This window comes from Rhopilema esculentum, chromosome 5 (assembly GCF_057945365.1).
Source record: "Rhopilema esculentum isolate cy_ngs chromosome 5, ASM5794536v1, whole genome shotgun sequence".
NCBI classification, from domain to species: Eukaryota; Metazoa; Cnidaria; class Scyphozoa; order Rhizostomeae; family Rhizostomatidae; genus Rhopilema; species Rhopilema esculentum.
Genome location: NC_142819.1, coordinates 10,366,612 through 10,385,740, shown reverse-complemented (window position 1 = coordinate 10,385,740; position 19,129 = coordinate 10,366,612). Strand labels below are relative to the sequence as shown.

The 19,129-nt window shown below is 35.3% G+C and overlaps 1 protein-coding gene across 6 annotated transcripts in view; it reads right to left on the bottom strand.

Moving 5' to 3' along the window:
- Positions 1 to 19,129, bottom strand: part of LOC135689402 (uncharacterized) — a 37,690-nt gene that overhangs the window by 17,359 nt on the left and 1,202 nt on the right. Inside the window, exons 1-4 of one of the 6 annotated variants that reach the window (XM_065206611.2) lie at positions 14,719 to 15,982; positions 13,315 to 13,348; positions 10,581 to 10,662; positions 2,362 to 3,055 (exon numbers count right to left, since the gene is read on the bottom strand). In XM_065206611.2, coding sequence (XP_065062683.1) covers positions 2,362 to 2,901 — 540 coding nt within the window. In that variant the 5' untranslated portion in view covers positions 2,902 to 3,055; positions 10,581 to 10,662; positions 13,315 to 13,348; positions 14,719 to 15,982. Of the gene's footprint in view, positions 1 to 2,361; positions 3,056 to 4,217; positions 6,073 to 9,013; positions 10,058 to 10,108; positions 10,534 to 10,580; positions 10,663 to 13,314; positions 13,349 to 14,718; positions 15,983 to 19,129 lie in introns of those variants that run through there. The other 5 variants (XM_065206610.2, XM_065206612.2, XM_065206614.2 and 2 more) reach the window with 5 other exon arrangements.

Sequence of the window (19,129 nt, the reverse complement as noted above, 5' to 3'; positions counted from 1 at the left end):
AGAAGCGTAATATTAATATTAATTGGGCCTAAAATCGTCTGACTGCAAAATGATTATACTCCTAGAAAGAACCACTGCCATAATTAAAATGACATAAAACGGAGCCTTTCATCTTTTTCTCTGTGCTAAAAGAATTTTGGAATTAGCTTTTGGTATCATCAACATCATTGTTTGCTAATTTGAATTAATCGTTTCAAACATCCATATCAATTGAAAGAGTGCGAATGTTATTTTCATCATCGACGCAATACATAAAATATGCACAAAACATCTATATTTCAATTAGCTTAATGTTTATTGTGATTAATTGCAAAACACAGTGAATTTTGACACAAACAGTTAACAATTTTCACAATAAAGAATTAGCAAGCAAGGACATTTTTCAATATCTCAAGCGAAATTTTTGTTTTCCCATTGTTGCATTTAAAGCAGTTTTTTAACTCAGCTGTGCTAATGCATAAAATTGCAAAGATGACATGGACTGTTTTTTTCATAGGCATGCTAATTTAACACTACAAATGTGCGATGTAGCGGTTGCTATAATAGGCTTAAAAAACATACGCTAGCAGTGGCAGCGAGGCAAAATAACATAACGTGAGATGAAACTATACAGATGAAATTTCTACTTCAAAAAAAGTTTTCAAGTCAGAAGAATTCATATCTTTGACTCAAGACTTTATTTTAAAAACGTTATCAACTCGATGGTAAAATTGGTTTTTCAATTGTTTTCCTTTTGATCAAGCCTTAAGCATCTCTCACAAGAATTCATGGGCAGCAACTCGATCGAAGTCACTACCCCTTCTTCGATTTAACCATATTTTACTTCAATATATCTTTACATTTTCTCAATTTCAGTACATAGTTGAAAATTATAAATTTGAAAAAGGTTCATGTAGGTTCTTGGTTTCGAATGAAAACTGTCAGATAGCTATGTTAAACCAGAAGATCCAATAAACGAAAGTTGTAGGAAACCTAGATATGTGACATCATATCACGTTGACGAAGGTCTCTGAAGAAAGGAAGATTGAGTATCAAAGTTGAGGACAAAATGAAAAGATACAATCCCAGGCGGCTTCATTTTGGTAAAATACCATAAATGCAAGATGCCATAAAGGTAAAAACAGAGTTGATTGAAGCACCTTTTGAGGTTTGCAATTCTTTTTCAAAGTAGAAAGTCATAAACAGCCAAACATTAATAATAAGTAGTATGGCAATGTTGCTTTGCTAAACAAGGTTCAAATGAATAATTTTCCATTGAAAATAAAGCAAAAATCAAGCTATCAGAAAAGATCAAATCAAAATTTTACAGCGGCGTTGATGTCAGATTCAGCTACCTGACTTCTGTGTGAATTTCAAAAGTTAACTTTAAGTTGAATAAAAACTTGATTGGTTGATTTTTCTATGGCAATCGGTTATCGAAACTAAGAGTATAGATTTTTGATATTCTAAGCCCATTTTCTAATTTTGTTTTAAACTGCTGTATTATCAGGCTGGCAAGTAAAACACAAGCACCACTGCTACTTGGAGAATTCACCAAAGAATCTCTCTATAATCTATTGAGTTCTTAGTAAACAGGAGCTTCAATTGGAGACTTGACTTTTGAAAAACATAACGATTCGCGCAGTAAATTTTGATTGTAACACTTGCTGCTTACAAGAAGTGAACCTTACCATTGTTGCATAAGATAAAAGTTGCAAAAGATAAATGGTTAAATCTTTTTTCAATGAAGTCAGCCAAAAAATTGTTTTGGTATTAAATCGAGTCATGTTTTAACAGTTATTTTGACAAAGTTGGACACTCTGGACACAAAATATTTCGAATATGGAGTCATTTTGTAAGTTTTAGAGAAAAATAATGAAATAATTTACACAATGGTGAAATAATGTGTAACCACTGTGCACTGCTTTTGAAAGATCTGTTTAGAAATTTCTTTGAAGAACCAGAAATCATAACAAGAAGGACTCAGAGGTAAAGAGCAAAATTTGATGTAACATTGCATTATAAACTGCCCTGGAAATGTCACATCCACGATGGTCGTATAAAAAGCCATGCTTTCTAGATCAGAATTTTATCCAAATTGACAGCAAAACATGCAATGACAGCAAATTAACAGCAAATTGACTGTCTGGAAACAATAATGGAAGTTCGCAAAATTAGATGGTTATAAGGATGTGATCAAAATGGCGACTGTGGAAACAGCAGCAAACTATGATGTTCGTTGCAAATGAAGAGCAGCGATCACACTTGTTTGTTTTTGCTTTGATGTGTCGAAATTCTCTGGGTAATTAAAATAACCAAATCGATTAACGTTGGTCGAAAGTAATGGATATCGCGGTGAATTAACAGATTATAAAATCTTACCTGTTTGATCGTAGCTGCGATTCTTTCTAATTCCATAGCGTCTTCGTTGACCAGTTCAAGAATCGATTCTGCCTCGCGGTCCATCGAGGCGAATACGGCGTCGGTCCAAGAACGATTCTTCCGAGCAGCTGAACTATCTAGGGGCGAACGATCGATCCTTCTCGAATTCGGTTGACCCTGGGAAACACTCTGTTGGCAAGCGTAATGTTCCCTGTTATCCATGTTTTCAAGCGCGTAATATTCATGACTGTTAGTCACAGAATTAGGAAAGGGATTTCGTGAGGTCGACAGATTAGGGTAATTGCTCGTATTCCGATCATCCATGGTGTTAGAACGCGGGCCTCCAACTGCCATCGCAATACCAGTTGGCTGAAATTCACCAGGGTAACTTTGCATATCGGGATAGTTGTAATATCCCATGCCGGAGTCATGAAAACCCCCACCAGCCGAAGAAGTCTGCAGTTGGCTGCCTTGATAAATAATTCTAGAATTAAATTCTGGGCTTGTCACGTGCGGCATGTTGGTGTTGGTTGCAAACATCGCTAGGAACGACCATCAGAATTTTCCTCCTTCGGCTGCGGCCAACTTGACATTGTTGATTAAGTACACGGTGGTGATGTTGGCTTGACAGGCTGGTAACTAATGACGTCACTATGGTGCCACAGACGCTTTATAAAATGAATTCAACAGCAACCTTGAAAAGAAATGAAGTTTCACTCAAAACTAAGCCAAAACAAACAGTGAAGGAATAAACTTTGAATCGGTTGCAATCAATTTAACACAATTATTGTTACTAACTCTGTCAACACGTACAACGTTCAAAAGGTTGAGTGCCTACCATCTCAGTTTCCTGTTGTAAAATTTGAAATTTAATTCTATACAATCATAAATTTTACACTCAAGACTTTCAGTTCCATACAAAAAGCAAAATATTTAAACAGCCAAACTCAATATTCAATTTATAACACAGAAAGTTTTTCCCTGTATTGACAATCGTATTAATAAATTCTCATCGTCGCATAGCAACAGCGTAGTTTTGTGTGCACAATGTACAAATAAACAATTTTTTTATATTATCTGTATATTTCATATTATAGGCAATATATTTCAATTTATATATTTTCACAGTTCCGTTGTCATTTCACTGCTTGACAGTACTTGTGCAAGCTGGAAAGTTATACAGACGACAAATAAATACAAACCAACATTAGCCAACACCAACAAAATAACACAAATCTTGCAAAAATATATTTATGCAATATATTGTGTGTGTATTCAATCCATTTGTTAGTAATAATTAGTATTGAAAAGGGCCAACATCTGTAGAATAATGTTACATCATGTCCGAATTTTTTTCAAGAAAATAATGTGTTGAAAGAAGAAATAAAAAAGTAAAGCTGTAGTCCAATCAAAATAACCAATGACAACTCGTAGTCAAACAAGAATCGAAATAATCAAACCAAACTCTGCAGCTATTCTATGTCTGCCATGTTGTGTACGTGTTTTGAATTTCGGCTTTCAAAGCAAAGTTATCGAGAATAGAACAAAAACAAGCCTTTCGAGGCCATGTACGTTAGAGAGCTGAGATGACAGCAAGATTGATTCGAAGAACTTCAAATGTTTGATAATTAAATAAACAGGGAGATGAATCTGTGAAGTAGACAAACAATTTGAAACTCGAATCATAAAAAGAAGCACGGAAAATGGAAATTTCAAGGTGCTTAATTCTAGGTTTGTTAAACTTTGCGAGAAGTCGGATGTTACGGAAAGGATAAAAATAGTAATAAGATTGATAATCACGAGTTTTATAATCACACGAATGTCACGAAACACGCTCACAAAATGGAGCATTATACCTTCTGGCTTTGAATCCAATCCCAGCGTGGTTGGAGCTTTGTTCGTGGCTGGTTGCTGTCAGGGATCATCTCCTACGAGGTCATTTTATTTGCGATTCCCAGATTAGCGTCATTGCCGATGTTTCGTGGGAGATACACCAGAATCAAACACAACAAATCATCATTGTTCTCAGACGATAAACTTGATGATCGTATCTGCATTATTATTTTGCGTTCTCTCAATCGTTCAAAGGCGACTCCAGTTTAGATTGAAGGCAATAACATTTTTGAGGAACAGGTCAACAAAACCGAGAATAGTCAGTCTTCTAACATGAAATCTTGATTCAAAAATCAAATTAAAGCCAAAACCAAGAAACAATGGGTGTGGTTGAAGGGGACAACCCATCTTTGTAATTCTTGCATTGATAACAACAAGATAATTTCTGACGTTATGTGTTTCATGGCTGGAATGAAAAGATCTAACCAGAAATCTAACCACAAATAAAAAAGAGAAGAAAAGAATGGCTTACATCATCGTGCAGTACTGCAGTATTTTTGCAAAACATTGCGAAAGCTGAATGGATGGAAATAGCGATATTTCATTATCAATAAAGATGAAATAGTATAAAGAGAAGTCTGAAGGAGGCTTGTCCTCGACAACCAATCACTAAGAGTCAAAAAATGAAGATAGTTCCTCGCATAAGTCTAGATGAGAAATAAATAAACACATCCAAGCTTTCGTGCACTATCCAGAAACATATATCTACAAATCTGCAAATGACCCAGCTACTTGTTCAAAAATATGAAGAGTTTAAAAGATTTCCTACTTAATTCAGGTAAGAAGGAAAAACAAGGGCGAAGGGTAAAATTGAAGGGGGAGATCTGTAAAGGTAAATGAAGGGAGATGGGTGATTGGCGAAGTGAATGAAGAAGGTATGGCAGAAGTGAATAAAAACAGAAAAGGCAAGGAAGATTGGAAATAGAGAATACGCAGACAGCTAGGGTGAGTGAAAAGGAGGCTTTTAATTGAAGGCGGAGCGGAAGAAGATGCATGACAAAGAACAAAACCAACGGATTCAGCAACACGACCAGATTCAATCATTTAAAACCTTCACTTCACGTTAAGCTTGTCGACAATTGCAGAATCGCATTAGATTTGCATTTTCTATCGATTCATTCACCCATTAAACAGAAAAGAAAACGACAATTACTGATGAATAATCAAACTAAATCCCTCTTTCGCCTTGTACCTTGAAACAGTAGAGAACATCTGCTCGGAATATAACATTGCTTGAGCAGAACAAATCCTTTAATACGTTTATGTCATAAAGAATTATAATACGTCTATTCAATCAACTTTATAGCGATCTGATAATCACGTACCCCAAGCATGAATTATGCTGATGAATTAAATGAACTGAGTATGAAAAGATTCGGTGCAACATGCACTTCCGTCAACAGTTCTTAAACAATTTTTCCTCATTAGGTAGCGAAATGAAAGACAACAGCCTTCAGAACAAGTAAATTATTCAGCATAGTTAGAAATGCCAAGCACGTGTTTGCTAATTAACACTAGCGATGTCAATAAACCGTGGCTGCATACCGCTGCTTCTGGGAATAAATTCATTTAGCCTAGATGCGATGAACGGTATATTTACAGCAAGAAGACATCTGACAGGGGAGAGTTTTCCATACCGATCATTCCTTTAAGTCAAAAACGAGAACATCTGTAGCATAATATTAGCCAAAGCGAAAAACTAACTAAAAATCACGATAATACATAAATATGAAATTATCATAATTGCGTCACCAAAAGTAGCCGATTCTCGCCAAGCATTGAAGGGAAAATCAACTTTATGTCAAAAATGATTTTCTTGCTAGAAATTGTGAAAATCTTCTCCGGTCCAAAATTTCAGCAAAAATTGACAACAGCTAACTATCAGCTTCACTTCCTACAAATTACAGAAATGGTTTGGAAAGAAACAAGCAGACAGAATTCTGGTCTTTTGGTAGTTCCATCTTTCCACCAAATGTCCTTGGATTCTTCATCAATAACAACGTTGCAGCAGCCGGTCCAAAAATATAATACAGTACCTTGCAACTTTCTTATAACATATAATTCTCCTCGATAGTTAGTGTCTCAATAATTTTGAAACATACTCCTACTCGAAATATCTGGGAATTGAAACAAGATGAGCATGTTTCAAGGTATTGCTGAACTTCTTTCTCCCTGTCCAAGTTTCGTTGCTTTTGATAAAAGACTTTCTAGCTCCCTAAATACATACAGGTTTGTACATACGAAGTATGATGTTCATAAATTCAGATTCAACAACATCAATTTCGACAAATCGAGAGTTTCAGATTCTGTAGTTCAATCAGATCGTCTTTTAGTTTTTGCTTCTTGGGAATGTCAGTCACGTCCGTTGAATCTTAATTTCCTCGCGACAAGTGTTTTTACAGCAACTTGGAAAATTAACCAATTTGAACATTTGCAAGGCACATCTGAACGCTTTCAAGCATTTGCACACATTGGCATGGCCCATTTGAAGCTATTTTAACACTGACACACATTTGCATGGAATATTTCAATAAAAATATTTGAACAATCCGAAACATTTTATTCACACATCTCGTCACATTTAGGCATCTACACACCTTCGCATGGCGCATTTCAACCTATTGCCAGGTTTGCATACAATTGTTTTCAGTCAAACATTAACATGGCATAGTTGAGCCTATCTATAGAATTACACCTTTTACTTCGGTAGAATGGTGGGGATACTTTTCATGGCAAATGCAGGAGTAACCTATCAAATGTGCCTCCAAGAATGAGTTCTTCGTTTTGTACAAAGTTTCTTGCTGATAAATCTACATAAGCCAAATTATAACAAACATTTTTGGAGTTTGAAATATTATCAGTTTATTCATCGTGGTTTTGTCTTTTGATATGATATCCACTCTTATTTGACAGAATTCAAAGCTTTGAAATGTTTATTACGATAAAAAGCCAGGCTATTCGTTCTTTTACGCTGACACGACACATCATGGTTCAGATTCTAATACTGCCAAAAGAAGCAAAACACTATAGAGACAAAGAAAGCGTTAGGTGTACTAAGAACGGGCGCATGGGGTGCTTAGCAGGGCTAAGAGGGAGCTCGCCCGAGATCCGTTCGAAGTACCGTTAATCTTCTGTTTGTACACGCCACTAATTGAGCTGATGGTTTATGAATAATATTAACAAAGCATATAGAGAATAAGAATGAAAAGAATGGATAGAGAAAATAAAGCGAACTTGCCAACAATGAAGAATCGACAGCTCCCGAATTTCTGCTTGCTTACAGACGCATGAGGCTGCACCGAAAGATCAGAAAGGCTGTTTTGAGTGACGAAGAAAACTCTTAAGAAAGGACATCAAAAGACATCTGAAGACGTTTAACAATAATTGATCGCATGTTTTCGCTTTCTGTCAAACTTGTTTTAATTTGCTTTGAATCTTTGATCGTTCTTTTGTTTGAAACGCAATTGTACTTAAGTTAATAAATTCAGTCGATTATATTTTCAAATAAAGGATGTCTTTCATCGATCAAGATTCTTTTAACTGTTGTTCTCCGCAAACAACCAGGCCTAACTGGAGAATTAACAAAGAACTTCTGCTTTGACAGCAAAATTCAAAACAAATCTAGCCATATTCTTAGTTTTATCTGCGTAGAATTGGTCTTGCAAGGCAATTTCCTTTAAGCCACAGATCGAAGGATTATCATTCATGAAGCACACATTCATGTCAACAATAAGACAAAAGAAAACTGCGATCATATGAATGGATGATTTAGAGGCCCTCGATCTAGCAACGCCTTGCAACTGTCATCACTTCAAGCTAATGCTTATGGTCAATAAATCATAAATTCTGAAACTAAAAGCTCTTTCCCAGCCATTCTCGCAAAATCATGAAGCGAATGAATTTCACTGAGTGGAGAGGAATGCCTAAAATTCTTTTCAAAAGTCACATCTGAGTAAACTGGTTGTAAAAACTGGAAAGTTGAAATTTTTGGAGAACAATTGGTTTGCTATGAAGGATCAACTAAGAATAAGAGGTCCGATGAAGAAATGCTTATAAATATGCAGAAGGCTTTAAACAACTCGTTTTATAAATAAACGGATTTTCAAAGAAGGGAATCTTTATGAAAGCCTCACTGAAGCCAAAAAATTCCAATGAAACAAAATGGAGTCAAATGTGCTTAGAAAAGTAGAATTCTATCATATTACCGTATTTTTCAATTGAAGACACTGTGGAGTAAGAGATGCAAGTTGGTGACACTGTGGAGGTCAACCACGTTATGAGTTGAGCCATAAGAGATATTTTGAAATAATAAAAAGGGGCGTTGGATAGAGGTGAAAGCTGCATGAATAAAAATATATTTTCTGGAAACAGAATGGTTTAGAGCTATGAAGCTTGGGCAAAGCAAAAAACCGCGAGGACTTGAAAACACATTGCATTCTATAAGCAAATACAAGATGGGAGACAAATGCTGGATTTTCCAGTCAACAGCATAAATGAAAAATCAAGAAGATTAAGGTTCTCATGCAATCCTACCTGGAAGGTGATTTTATTAATTTTCAAAGGGTAATTCCATCATGAGCAGAACTCCGTACAGCGTATCAAAATATTACAAAACATATGTTGGGAACCTCCGTTAATAATTAAAAAACACAAAAAACACTAAACAATAAAGTAGCTAGAAAATATGGATTTTAAGTCAAATTGGCTTCAAAGCAACACTTAAATGGAAGTAGATTTATGCAGTTAACGGATCACCTACCCAAACTGAATTGAACATATCAGCTGAAGAATATTTCAAGGTAAAGCAGCCCACAATGCCCTTGTGTTTTCCAATTTGAACATCTCGATACTTAAGTCTTGCAAGTCATTTAACTGAAAACTGTTTCGCCCCAGAACACGCGGTTACCTTAAGACAATACACAACAATGGCGAAGCGCTCATAACAGAATCTTTAAGTTGGTTTTTGTACATTAACAATTGTCAAGTTATCAATGTTTTCTAAATAAAATAAGCGTTGATCTACGGACTTATACATAGCAGAAAGCAAGAGTTAAGGTCGCTTGATAAGACGGAAGATTCTTTGAAAATTCTTTTGCGCGGATATGGGGTTTTGTCTTCGATACAAACTAACCTAAGAGCAGATTTACACAACATCTTTTGATCTACCGCTTGTATGAGTCACAGCGGTGTTCAAGAGATAACTAACACAATGCCTCACGCCAAAACCCGATTTAATACTCTATATTCATTGTGAAAATACCGTGAAAGACATCCAGGGCCTAGCAAACGAAGATGGTAGACCTGCCAACCTGTCGATTTTAACAACAATGTGCCCCTTTACAGTTGTAAAAACACACATTTCAATTATGTTATCTGGGTTTATGAAATTTCAGTCCTTCCATTCCTTGTATCTTTAGGCCTATTTCACGGTGCACATGTCTTGCAGCTTAAGCGTAAAAAACCCAAAATGCTACTAACCCAAAAATTCATAAACAATATCTTTGTCTCACAGCAGCGTGAGCTTCACCCGTATTCCTTTTAAGAATTTAGAGCTTTTTTGCAAAAATACTTTTATAGATGGTACATAAATTCATTAGTGAACAATCTTTGATCAAATTTCATATTCCTACTCATACACACCTAGACTGCAAATAAATTAAAGCAAGAGCTGTTAAACCTAAAAAACAGGTCAAATGTGTTACTATTGGCGAGGCATAAACGATGTACAGATCAAGAACTTTGAAAGTGCTTTCTAGCTTTACATCTGGACCATATTTCAGCTAAAGAGAAATTAAAGGCTGCGGTGAGTGTCTTTAAGGCTTTTTATTTTCTGAAACAATGCAACAAGACTTACCACTTTTTATGGCCCTCCTTACGGGGCACAAAAGGGATCTTAGGTTGACGAGCCAGAAACATCAATATTCAACAAAAATGCTCTCAGCGCCGATTTGCTGCTTGCGAAATATGAAACTGACTTTACTGACGCAGAACGTTCATCAGTGACAGGAATAGATGTGTTGACTCGATTTTTAGATCACTGTTTTCTACATTATAGTAAGTGTATTCACTGCCGTCATTGTATCATCGTGGTATTGACTAAGCCACACCCGTCGAATACACACGACAGTGATGCTATTAAGGTCTTGCATGGAATAGAGAGTCACAGGAATCGGGTCCATTAATACAACTTACCTTAGATATCGAAACACGAGCCCGTACACCCCCGTGAAAGCAGCCTGTAAGTTTAAACACGTCACATCAGAAATAAAGAGTAACACGTTGTGTGACCCGCTAAGCAATTTCAAAATCATTAAAGAATCACTTACCGAAAGTTTAGTTTAAAAACCGCAAACGCCAAATCGTCTTTTGATCAAATCTGATTCATTATAACAGCATCAATGGTACGACCTGTAAGTAAACATAAATGATTAAAACTGCTTGGAGTTGCGACTCAATACATTCGGTACCACTATTCAATAAATGAGACCAAAATTCAATTTTCTCAAAGAAATAACGACCTATAGAATTGGCATTAATGACAGAGTAATATAATCTATAGAAGATTTCAAGAAGATTCGCTAAATAGTCTAAGAGTTGTCAGGACTCTAGTCCTTGCCAATAAATTGTGTCATATGCGGTTGCAAGGCACATTATTATAGCCGTTACCATGTGCGCATTCATAAAGATTTACCATGGACAAGCGTGCATTGTCCAAGTTGTGGAGATGTATTGCTCAAGAATCTGAATGAAGGGTCTCTTTCACGGATAGAGTGCATCATTTATAAAAAGGGGGAAGGAAATGGAAAAAACGAAGTAGAGAGAGGAGGAAGAAATAAAAAGAAGGGAGGAGGTGTCTAAGAAAAATTTGTTTCGATTGCCTGAATTTAAACAATTAGAGTATATGACCTTCTGGTGTAAAGCGGGGAAAGAAATATTGGTAAACTGTTGAGGTATACTGCTTCAAAAGTTGTAAGGAAAGATTTTAAAGACGGACAAGTGATTACGATGCACGGAGATTCTTGATCCAGATAATATAACGTTTGAAAAGATATGGGTTGAAGCAGTAGGGGGATTGGCAAGGGGTACGAGAGAAGGAAAAATGACCTAGATGAAAAGAAAGTAAGAGAAAAGATAAAAGCTAGTGAAAAGATAAAAATTCCAGGGATAAGAAGCATGGCATTTAATGAAAGGTACGATAAAAGGTACGATGAAAGGTACGATGAAAGGTACGATGAAAGGTACGATGAAAGGTACGATGAAAGGTACGATGAAAGGTACAATGAGAGATACGATGAAAGGTACGATAAAAGGTACGATGAAAGGTACGATGAAAGGTACAATGAGAGATACGATGAAAGGTACGATAAAAGGTACGATGAAAGGTACGATGAAAGGTACGATGAAAGGTACAATGAGAGATACGATGAAAGGTACGATGAAAGGTACGATGAAAGGTACAATGAGAGATACGATGAAAGGTACGATAAATGAAAGGTACGATGAAAGGTACAATGAGAGGTACGATGAAAGGTACGATAAAAGGTACGATGAAAGGTACAATGAGAGGTACGATGAGAGGTACGATGAAAGGTACGATAAATGAAAGGTACGATGAAAGGTACAATGAGAGGTACGATGAAAGGTACGATGAGAGATACGATGAAAGGTATGATGAAAGGTACAATGAGAGGTACGATGAAAGGTATGATGAAAGGTGCGGTAAAAGGTACGATGAAAGGTACGATGAAAGGTACAATGAGAGGTACGATGAAAGGTACAATGAGAGGTACGATGAAAGGTATGATGAAAGGTACAATGAGAGATACGATGAAAGGTATGATGAAAGGTACAATGAGAGGTACGATAAAAGGTACGATGAAAGGTACAATGAGAGGTACGATAAAAGGTACGATGAAAGGTACGATGAAAGGTACGATGACAGGTACAATGAGAGGTACGATGAAAGGTACGATTAAAGGTACGATGAAAGGTACGATAAAAGGTATGATGAAAGGCACGATAAAAGGTACGATGAAAGGTACAATGAAAGGTACGATGAAAGGTATGATGAAAGGTACAATGAGAGGTACGATGAAAGGTACGATAAAAGGTACGATGAAAGGTACGATGAAAGGTAGAATGAGAGGTACGATGAAAGGAACGATAAAAGGTACGATGAAAGGTACGATGAAAAGTATGATGAAAGGCACGATAAAAGGTATGATGAGAGGTACGATGAAAGGTATCATGAAAGAAACGATAAAAGAAAGGCAAAGATAAGAAAGGAAAGCAAAATGAGGGAATAGAAAATGGCAGGGAAGTGAATTGCCCGTGATGAGAAACTGAAAGGAAGTAAGAAGCTTGAAGAGAAAATATAAGCGTTTTGAATAACAACATGTAGCCAGAAATCCCTTAATTCCAGAACACTTTGAAAACGTAGCAATGGAAGAAAACAATTTTATGGAAAAGTTAAAAGTTAATATAAGTAAACCACGATCGGAGGCCAGGGAGACAAAAATCTGAAGAAACAAGGCAAACTGTATTTGAGAAAAGAGAAACGAAAATTCCAGTATAGAATTTGGTTTATCTTAACAACTACCTAGGTCACGAGAGGGCCGGGTTATTAAAAGTTACCTTCAGAAGATTTTGTCTCACTGAATAATATGACAAAAGACACAAAAGTGGCTAATGCTAATCTATTGAATTGCAAGAGTTACATCCATATAAGGAAATAATCTGGACACAGATCGATTGTGTGGAATCGACATAATTATATCTTGACTTGAAGGAAGTGAAGGTTTCAATAGGCCAAATTGCAACTCTCTAATTGATTGGTAGTTCGTTGACTGATAGGTCGTATTGACCAATTACATTTGCCTTCAACTTATTCTTTCACTAACAATAGACAGGAAACAGGACTTGAAGTTTTGGTCAAATCTTTGTGTACAGCCGTAGCTGACACACACGCAGGGGATGTATCTAAAGTTAAAACAACAACAAGGCTCCTTGTTAAAGTTGCTTTATTGAAGTAAAGGAAATGAAAGAAAAATCACGACTCACACAAAACTTGCAAGAAGATATCAATCTCGGCCTCCTAAAAGAGAAAAGTTTCATTTCATCAGAAACTAATACAGAGGAGTTTGATGGAGAACTTGAAAATGTAATCAGCTCAAAATATATTTCTTTTTGTACGTTAAGATTTTCAGTTATTGCTCCTCCTACATTATAATTAATTCATAAATCAAGAATGTAAAAATTAATTTGCTTGCAAGCATAAGAAACAGTAATTATAGATAGTTTTGATATAGCATTGTTACTTAGTGATATTTAAAGACAACATGACCAGGTCATGCTTCCCCTTGAAGAAAGAGACTGCAAAGGATTAAATGAACGACAATTCAACCAACTTGGATACTCTAGTTTCTTCAGTAGACTCATTTGGTAAAAACCGCCTATTAACATATCTGGGAGACTCTTACTTAAACTTGAAAACTTTCCTTGTGTTGGAGGTAAAGATCTATAATTCTATCCATTTGCTTCCGCTTTGGTACTTTGACTTTTTACTTTATTAAACTTTTTAATTTCTTGTCATTATTTCCAATTTCAATCTAATTTCTTGTAATTAAAATGAAACATTAAATGGTACAGTCGACCATTGTCCACACGTTTTCAGTGAATTGAATAGATTCAATTTTGCTTAATGAAATTCAAAGACACTAGGTAGGCTTAAGTGGAAGTGACCTAAGAAGTGGAGGAGTGACTGGGTACATTAAAGGGTTATCGGCAGTTATAAGGGCTATGGAGCACTTCTCCACCTTGGCTGCTAAGTAACCCTTATTCATATGGTCCGATCGAGCCATTCCTTGAGCTGACTTATAAATAAAAAAGAAATAAATGATGGGTGGCTCTGTTTCTCGGCTTTCAACGTGTATCGCTGGAGAATAACGTGTCGATGATCAGTATACAAAGATGTGAAAAACAGGCTTCAACCAAAAAAAAATGGGTTAGGTACGTAACCGATGCAGTGATAAAATGATTGTGGACGACGGTGATATGACCACATCAAACACCAAACTGGATTCTTCAGAGACAATACAACATAGAAGAATCCAGTTGCAAATTATTCGAGGGTAAAAAACCCCTCGGTAACCACACCCAACGGTGGTAACATATTCAAACAAAGATAAGAAATGCCGAATCAAAATCAAAGGACTTTTGTTTCATTTTGTCATGACTTTAGTGTTATCGCCGAAGTCCCAACCATTCAGCTAACTTAGCAAGCATGGAGAGGTAGTGTTTCGCAGGAAATGACCGCAAAAACGACGATAAACTTAGTGAAACCAGCAAAATACCTATCAACACGAACAACAATCCATAGGTATTACTTGTCACTGAACATTCAAAATTTAAAAAAACTATTATAATTCAAGCAATGACAAAACTTTCCATAAGCTTTTTCCTTACCCACATCCAAAGGCGAAGGCCAAAAAGAGGACCGCCCATTTCAAACGAAAACAGCAAATAAGACTGAGTGGTATGCGATAACAAAACTCAAGTAAAATGCTGTTTGTAGAATGTCTCGTGCTTTGAGCCGGCTACGTCGCCTCCATTCTTGTTTAGAGACAACACAAATTGAAAATATCTAAAAGTATTCAAAGATACATATCCACAGATACACAATCAAACGAAGACTTCCTTTGGTTGCAAGCATAATTCTTGTCTGTATTTGTCAAGTCGAAATTCGCTGGGTCATACTCCTTGGAATTATCCAATCTTATTCTATTAAGATAAAATTCTTGTTAAGCGATTCTTTCTTCAACTCTAATATCCAATATTACCAACAAAGACCGCTTTTCTTACATAATCCCCATAACTCTGGTACACCAGTCGTTAAGTCATTTGATAGAAAAACTGATATCAGAAGACATCGAAAAGGCGTACAATCATTTGCCATTGGTTCCTCCAGCCTCATGTTGACTAAAGGTTATTGGATGTAAGATTATCCTGCCTATCGCCTTGTACCTTTACATAGTGACAAATCATGACAAACAGACAACAGAGGAATTCAAAATGACCCAGCAGAATGCCACAGCTCGAGCCTGTCGAGGGGGAATACAAAAAAACAAGGTCACATGAATTAAAAAAATGGCAAACGTTTTTCGTCTATTGCGTCCAAATTTACATCAATAGAGTACCGAAATGTGACGTCATCAAAAATCTATTTTAGAATCTTTTCAATTTTTACTACATAATCTGAAAGAACATGGTGAAAAGCACTCTGTACACGGAATCGGTTAATTATGCTCGAAACTGGGTGTGATATAGCCACCGAAAGATTTCAGGTTTGTTCAAGGATTACTGTTATTCTGGCCTGGTTCATAAAGTTATGGACCAAAACCAAATTACAGTGATTTGATGGGAAAAGAACTTGTGCTAATGTGACAATATCTCTGCCAATTTGTATAACACATTCAGTTGATACTGCAGATCTAGAAGTATCTCATAAAGGTTTTTTGGACTAGATGGTCAAAATTGAAAAATTCCTAAAATATATTTTTTGTCATCATCACTTCAGAATTCTATTGATGGAGAATAAGTCCATGTTAGTATCAATCTTGTTAACTAAACATTAACCATATTTCCCCTTAACTCTTGTACACAAGTCGTTAAGTAGTTTGATGAAAAAATGATATCAGAAGACAAGTAAATAAGTAAGTAAGTAAGTTAGTAAGTTAGTTAGTAAGTAAGTAAAATTTTTCTCAATGTCCTTAAAAAAGGTGGAGCTTAACTGACACTAATGGACAAGAAACAGAATGTAAACACAACTAAAAAAGGTTAGACAACTATGCATTTAAACATAGTAATAAGATGCAGTGCAATGTTGCCAAACTTAGAGATAATGTCTCACAAATTGTTATCTATACTGGCTTTTTAATGTAAATAAACATGATTCTATTTAATGTAAAAATATCAAGCCAAACATATAAATGCATAATTGCAGTTGAATCACAAATTAACAAACCCCCAATGAGTTAACCTTGTTGTATAACAAATAAATTATCTGGTCCCCTAAATACTACATCTGGCTCAGAGATTCAATTCATGAATTAATGTGCAACTTCTATTGAACAAAAGATAGGTAAATATATATTTACATCACTAAAAATTAATAAATGCATCACAATTATTCATTTTCTACTATTATCTTGGTCACAGCCATTTTCAGAAACAAACAAAAAAATGAATATTTTCTTTAAACAATTCAACATAGCTTTCATCTTTGATTATCACCAATATATAGCTTTTTCACCTAATAAGTGTCACACAGAGAAAAGGCTACATTGCTTGAACACTAAGCACTTTACAAATTAACAGACAATGGACTGCAGAACAGCAAATATATATCAAAAATGACTGAACATTAACAGAATTGCTTCCGGATCTACTAGATACACAAGCAAGGCATCTTATGTTACTGCATATAAACTTCAAAAATTTTGCACTTGGTGTTCAAGGGTTTATAAACCAAAAAAATATTTTATATAACTAATTCAAATACCTTGAACTAAATATCTCAGGACTCTGATGCTTTGAAATAAAATACCCCAAAATCAAAAAAAATGTATTGCAAAAAAAAGCATTTTACCAGTATTTAAACTATACAAATATCAGGGGTTATTAAGTATTTTGAGTGCCGGGCCAGAAAAACATGTAGGTTTTCTTCAGGGGCCACTGGCTTAAAGAGCTGATCATAATGAAATTCAGATCACATACTTACCAGGCTAAGTTAGAGATGTAATAGGCAGGCCTATTATTATTCCTTGCGATTGCATGCGCACGCACCCACACACCCATGGAGTTAATAATGAGTGCGATAAACTGCACACATGAAACAATTTTCTGTTACTATTTGTGCTGCATGATGAATTTGACAATGTGGGTAGTGTTTTATCTTAATGGTATGTAATCTTATTAGGCAATAATATTTCTGCCAATGTTGACAGTTTTGATAAATGGTGACAGGTATGTGACCTTGTTTCCGTTCTTTTGCACACCGTTCATGTGTGGTCGTTGCCAGCCTCTCGTTCATGTGTGTACAGTTCATTAACTTTTTCTTAAAGACCATTTCTGTTTTGTGAGTAAGAAAGCCGTCTTTTCTTCGCGTGGTGAATTCGAAAAGAAAAAAGATTGAACTGAAAACGTCCATGTCTTATGGAAAAACAGAGATTATAGGGCACACGACATGTGAACGAATATCCAAATTTATGCTTAAGTGCTGAAATAATAATTTCAATCAGCGGTTCCAACTCTACTGTAGAAAGGGCATTCAGCACTCTATGCATTGTGTCTCAGATAGGAGGCTAAGAATGGGAAGTATTCGTATGGAATTGCTTCTGAGTATTAGTATAAACAACAAGAATTGGTCAGTTGAAGAGAGAGAAGAGATTCAGCGCAGTGTTGAAATATACATTGAAAAATGCAGGAAAACAAGAGCCACTAATTAGGCACTATTAGCACATGGTTATTAAGATCCAAGAGGTTTCGCCAGGATAGCTTAAACAAGGTTGAAAAATGGCATTATTGTTAGAAGTGTGCATCACACAAATGGATTCAGGTAGGTGTGTGGTTTGTGGCGCACATGGCATTTTGCTTATGAAACAGACTGCCTCAAATAGATTTTAATGGGAGAAAATCCAAGGCAATATTCTTAAGGTTTTTTATAACTAGGTTCCATAATTTTGTCTGTTTAAAGGTCAACACAAAAAAGGAAGGGCCTTGCAATATTTAGAATAATCTTAGCATAGCAGCATAAAAAATGGAGAAGAAAAATAAATAAAGAATAGCTAATACAAAAGTTAATAAAACACTAAAAATGACCTAATGATTAGATAAAAGCATTTCCTATTTCAGTACTCTCTTCAAGACCAATAACTGTCTACAGAACACATTTTAAAATTAACTGCAGAGAAAAAGAAGATATCAAAGCAGAAAAAGAAAAACAAAGATAAATTGAATCGCAAATTCTTCTATTTGCTGATTGCTATTTGCATTTTGACTGTTACCATTCTTATGTGTTAAATTCAAAACAATGCAATTACCATTTAAACACAACCTAGGGGGACCTTCCTTTTATAGTTTTTTTTAGAGAAATTCATGCCTGTTTCTAAATATTATAAAGAAATCTGTTAAAATTCAAATATCTAATTTATTTTTAAAAACTGAATTAGTATCACCACTGTAACGAACTATCTACTGTATTTTGTTGTGTATGCGACAAACCTTTTTTGAATTATCATTGGGTTTGTTTGAGGATGCGTCTCATATATGGTAACATTGAATGTCCTATTAATTCATTTTTGAGGCCTCAAAAATGTCTTTGTCATCTTATAGACAAAATATTACATAATATTTGGAGCACCTGTTCTCTTAATTCGAATAATTGCACTTTTACCAAAAATCTAATAAAAACTTCAAAATTCTCCAGCCACCAAAGAAAAATATCTGCCAAAAGCATTTTTACTCCCAAATGGAAGGGTTGCACCTTGCATTCTCTTAATTGGAGGGCACATCCCTGCGAATGTTGAAACGGATGAGGAGCAAGAATTTTATGGATTCTAAAACTAGTAAATGTTAATGATCATTTTGATTATTTTATGATGTTAAACATTCTACTTGATGATTTTAAATGTAATAATATAACAAAGCAAAATATTTGAAACATTGCGGCTGGAACAAATTCTACTTTGCTGCCTTTCAAAAAAAGAAATGTTAAGGTATAAAAAATTGATTTACATATATATAGTTCTTAAAGTTCAGAAGAAGATGATGTTTTATCTGGAATCTTAACAGAAAATCAAAAATTTATTAATAATGA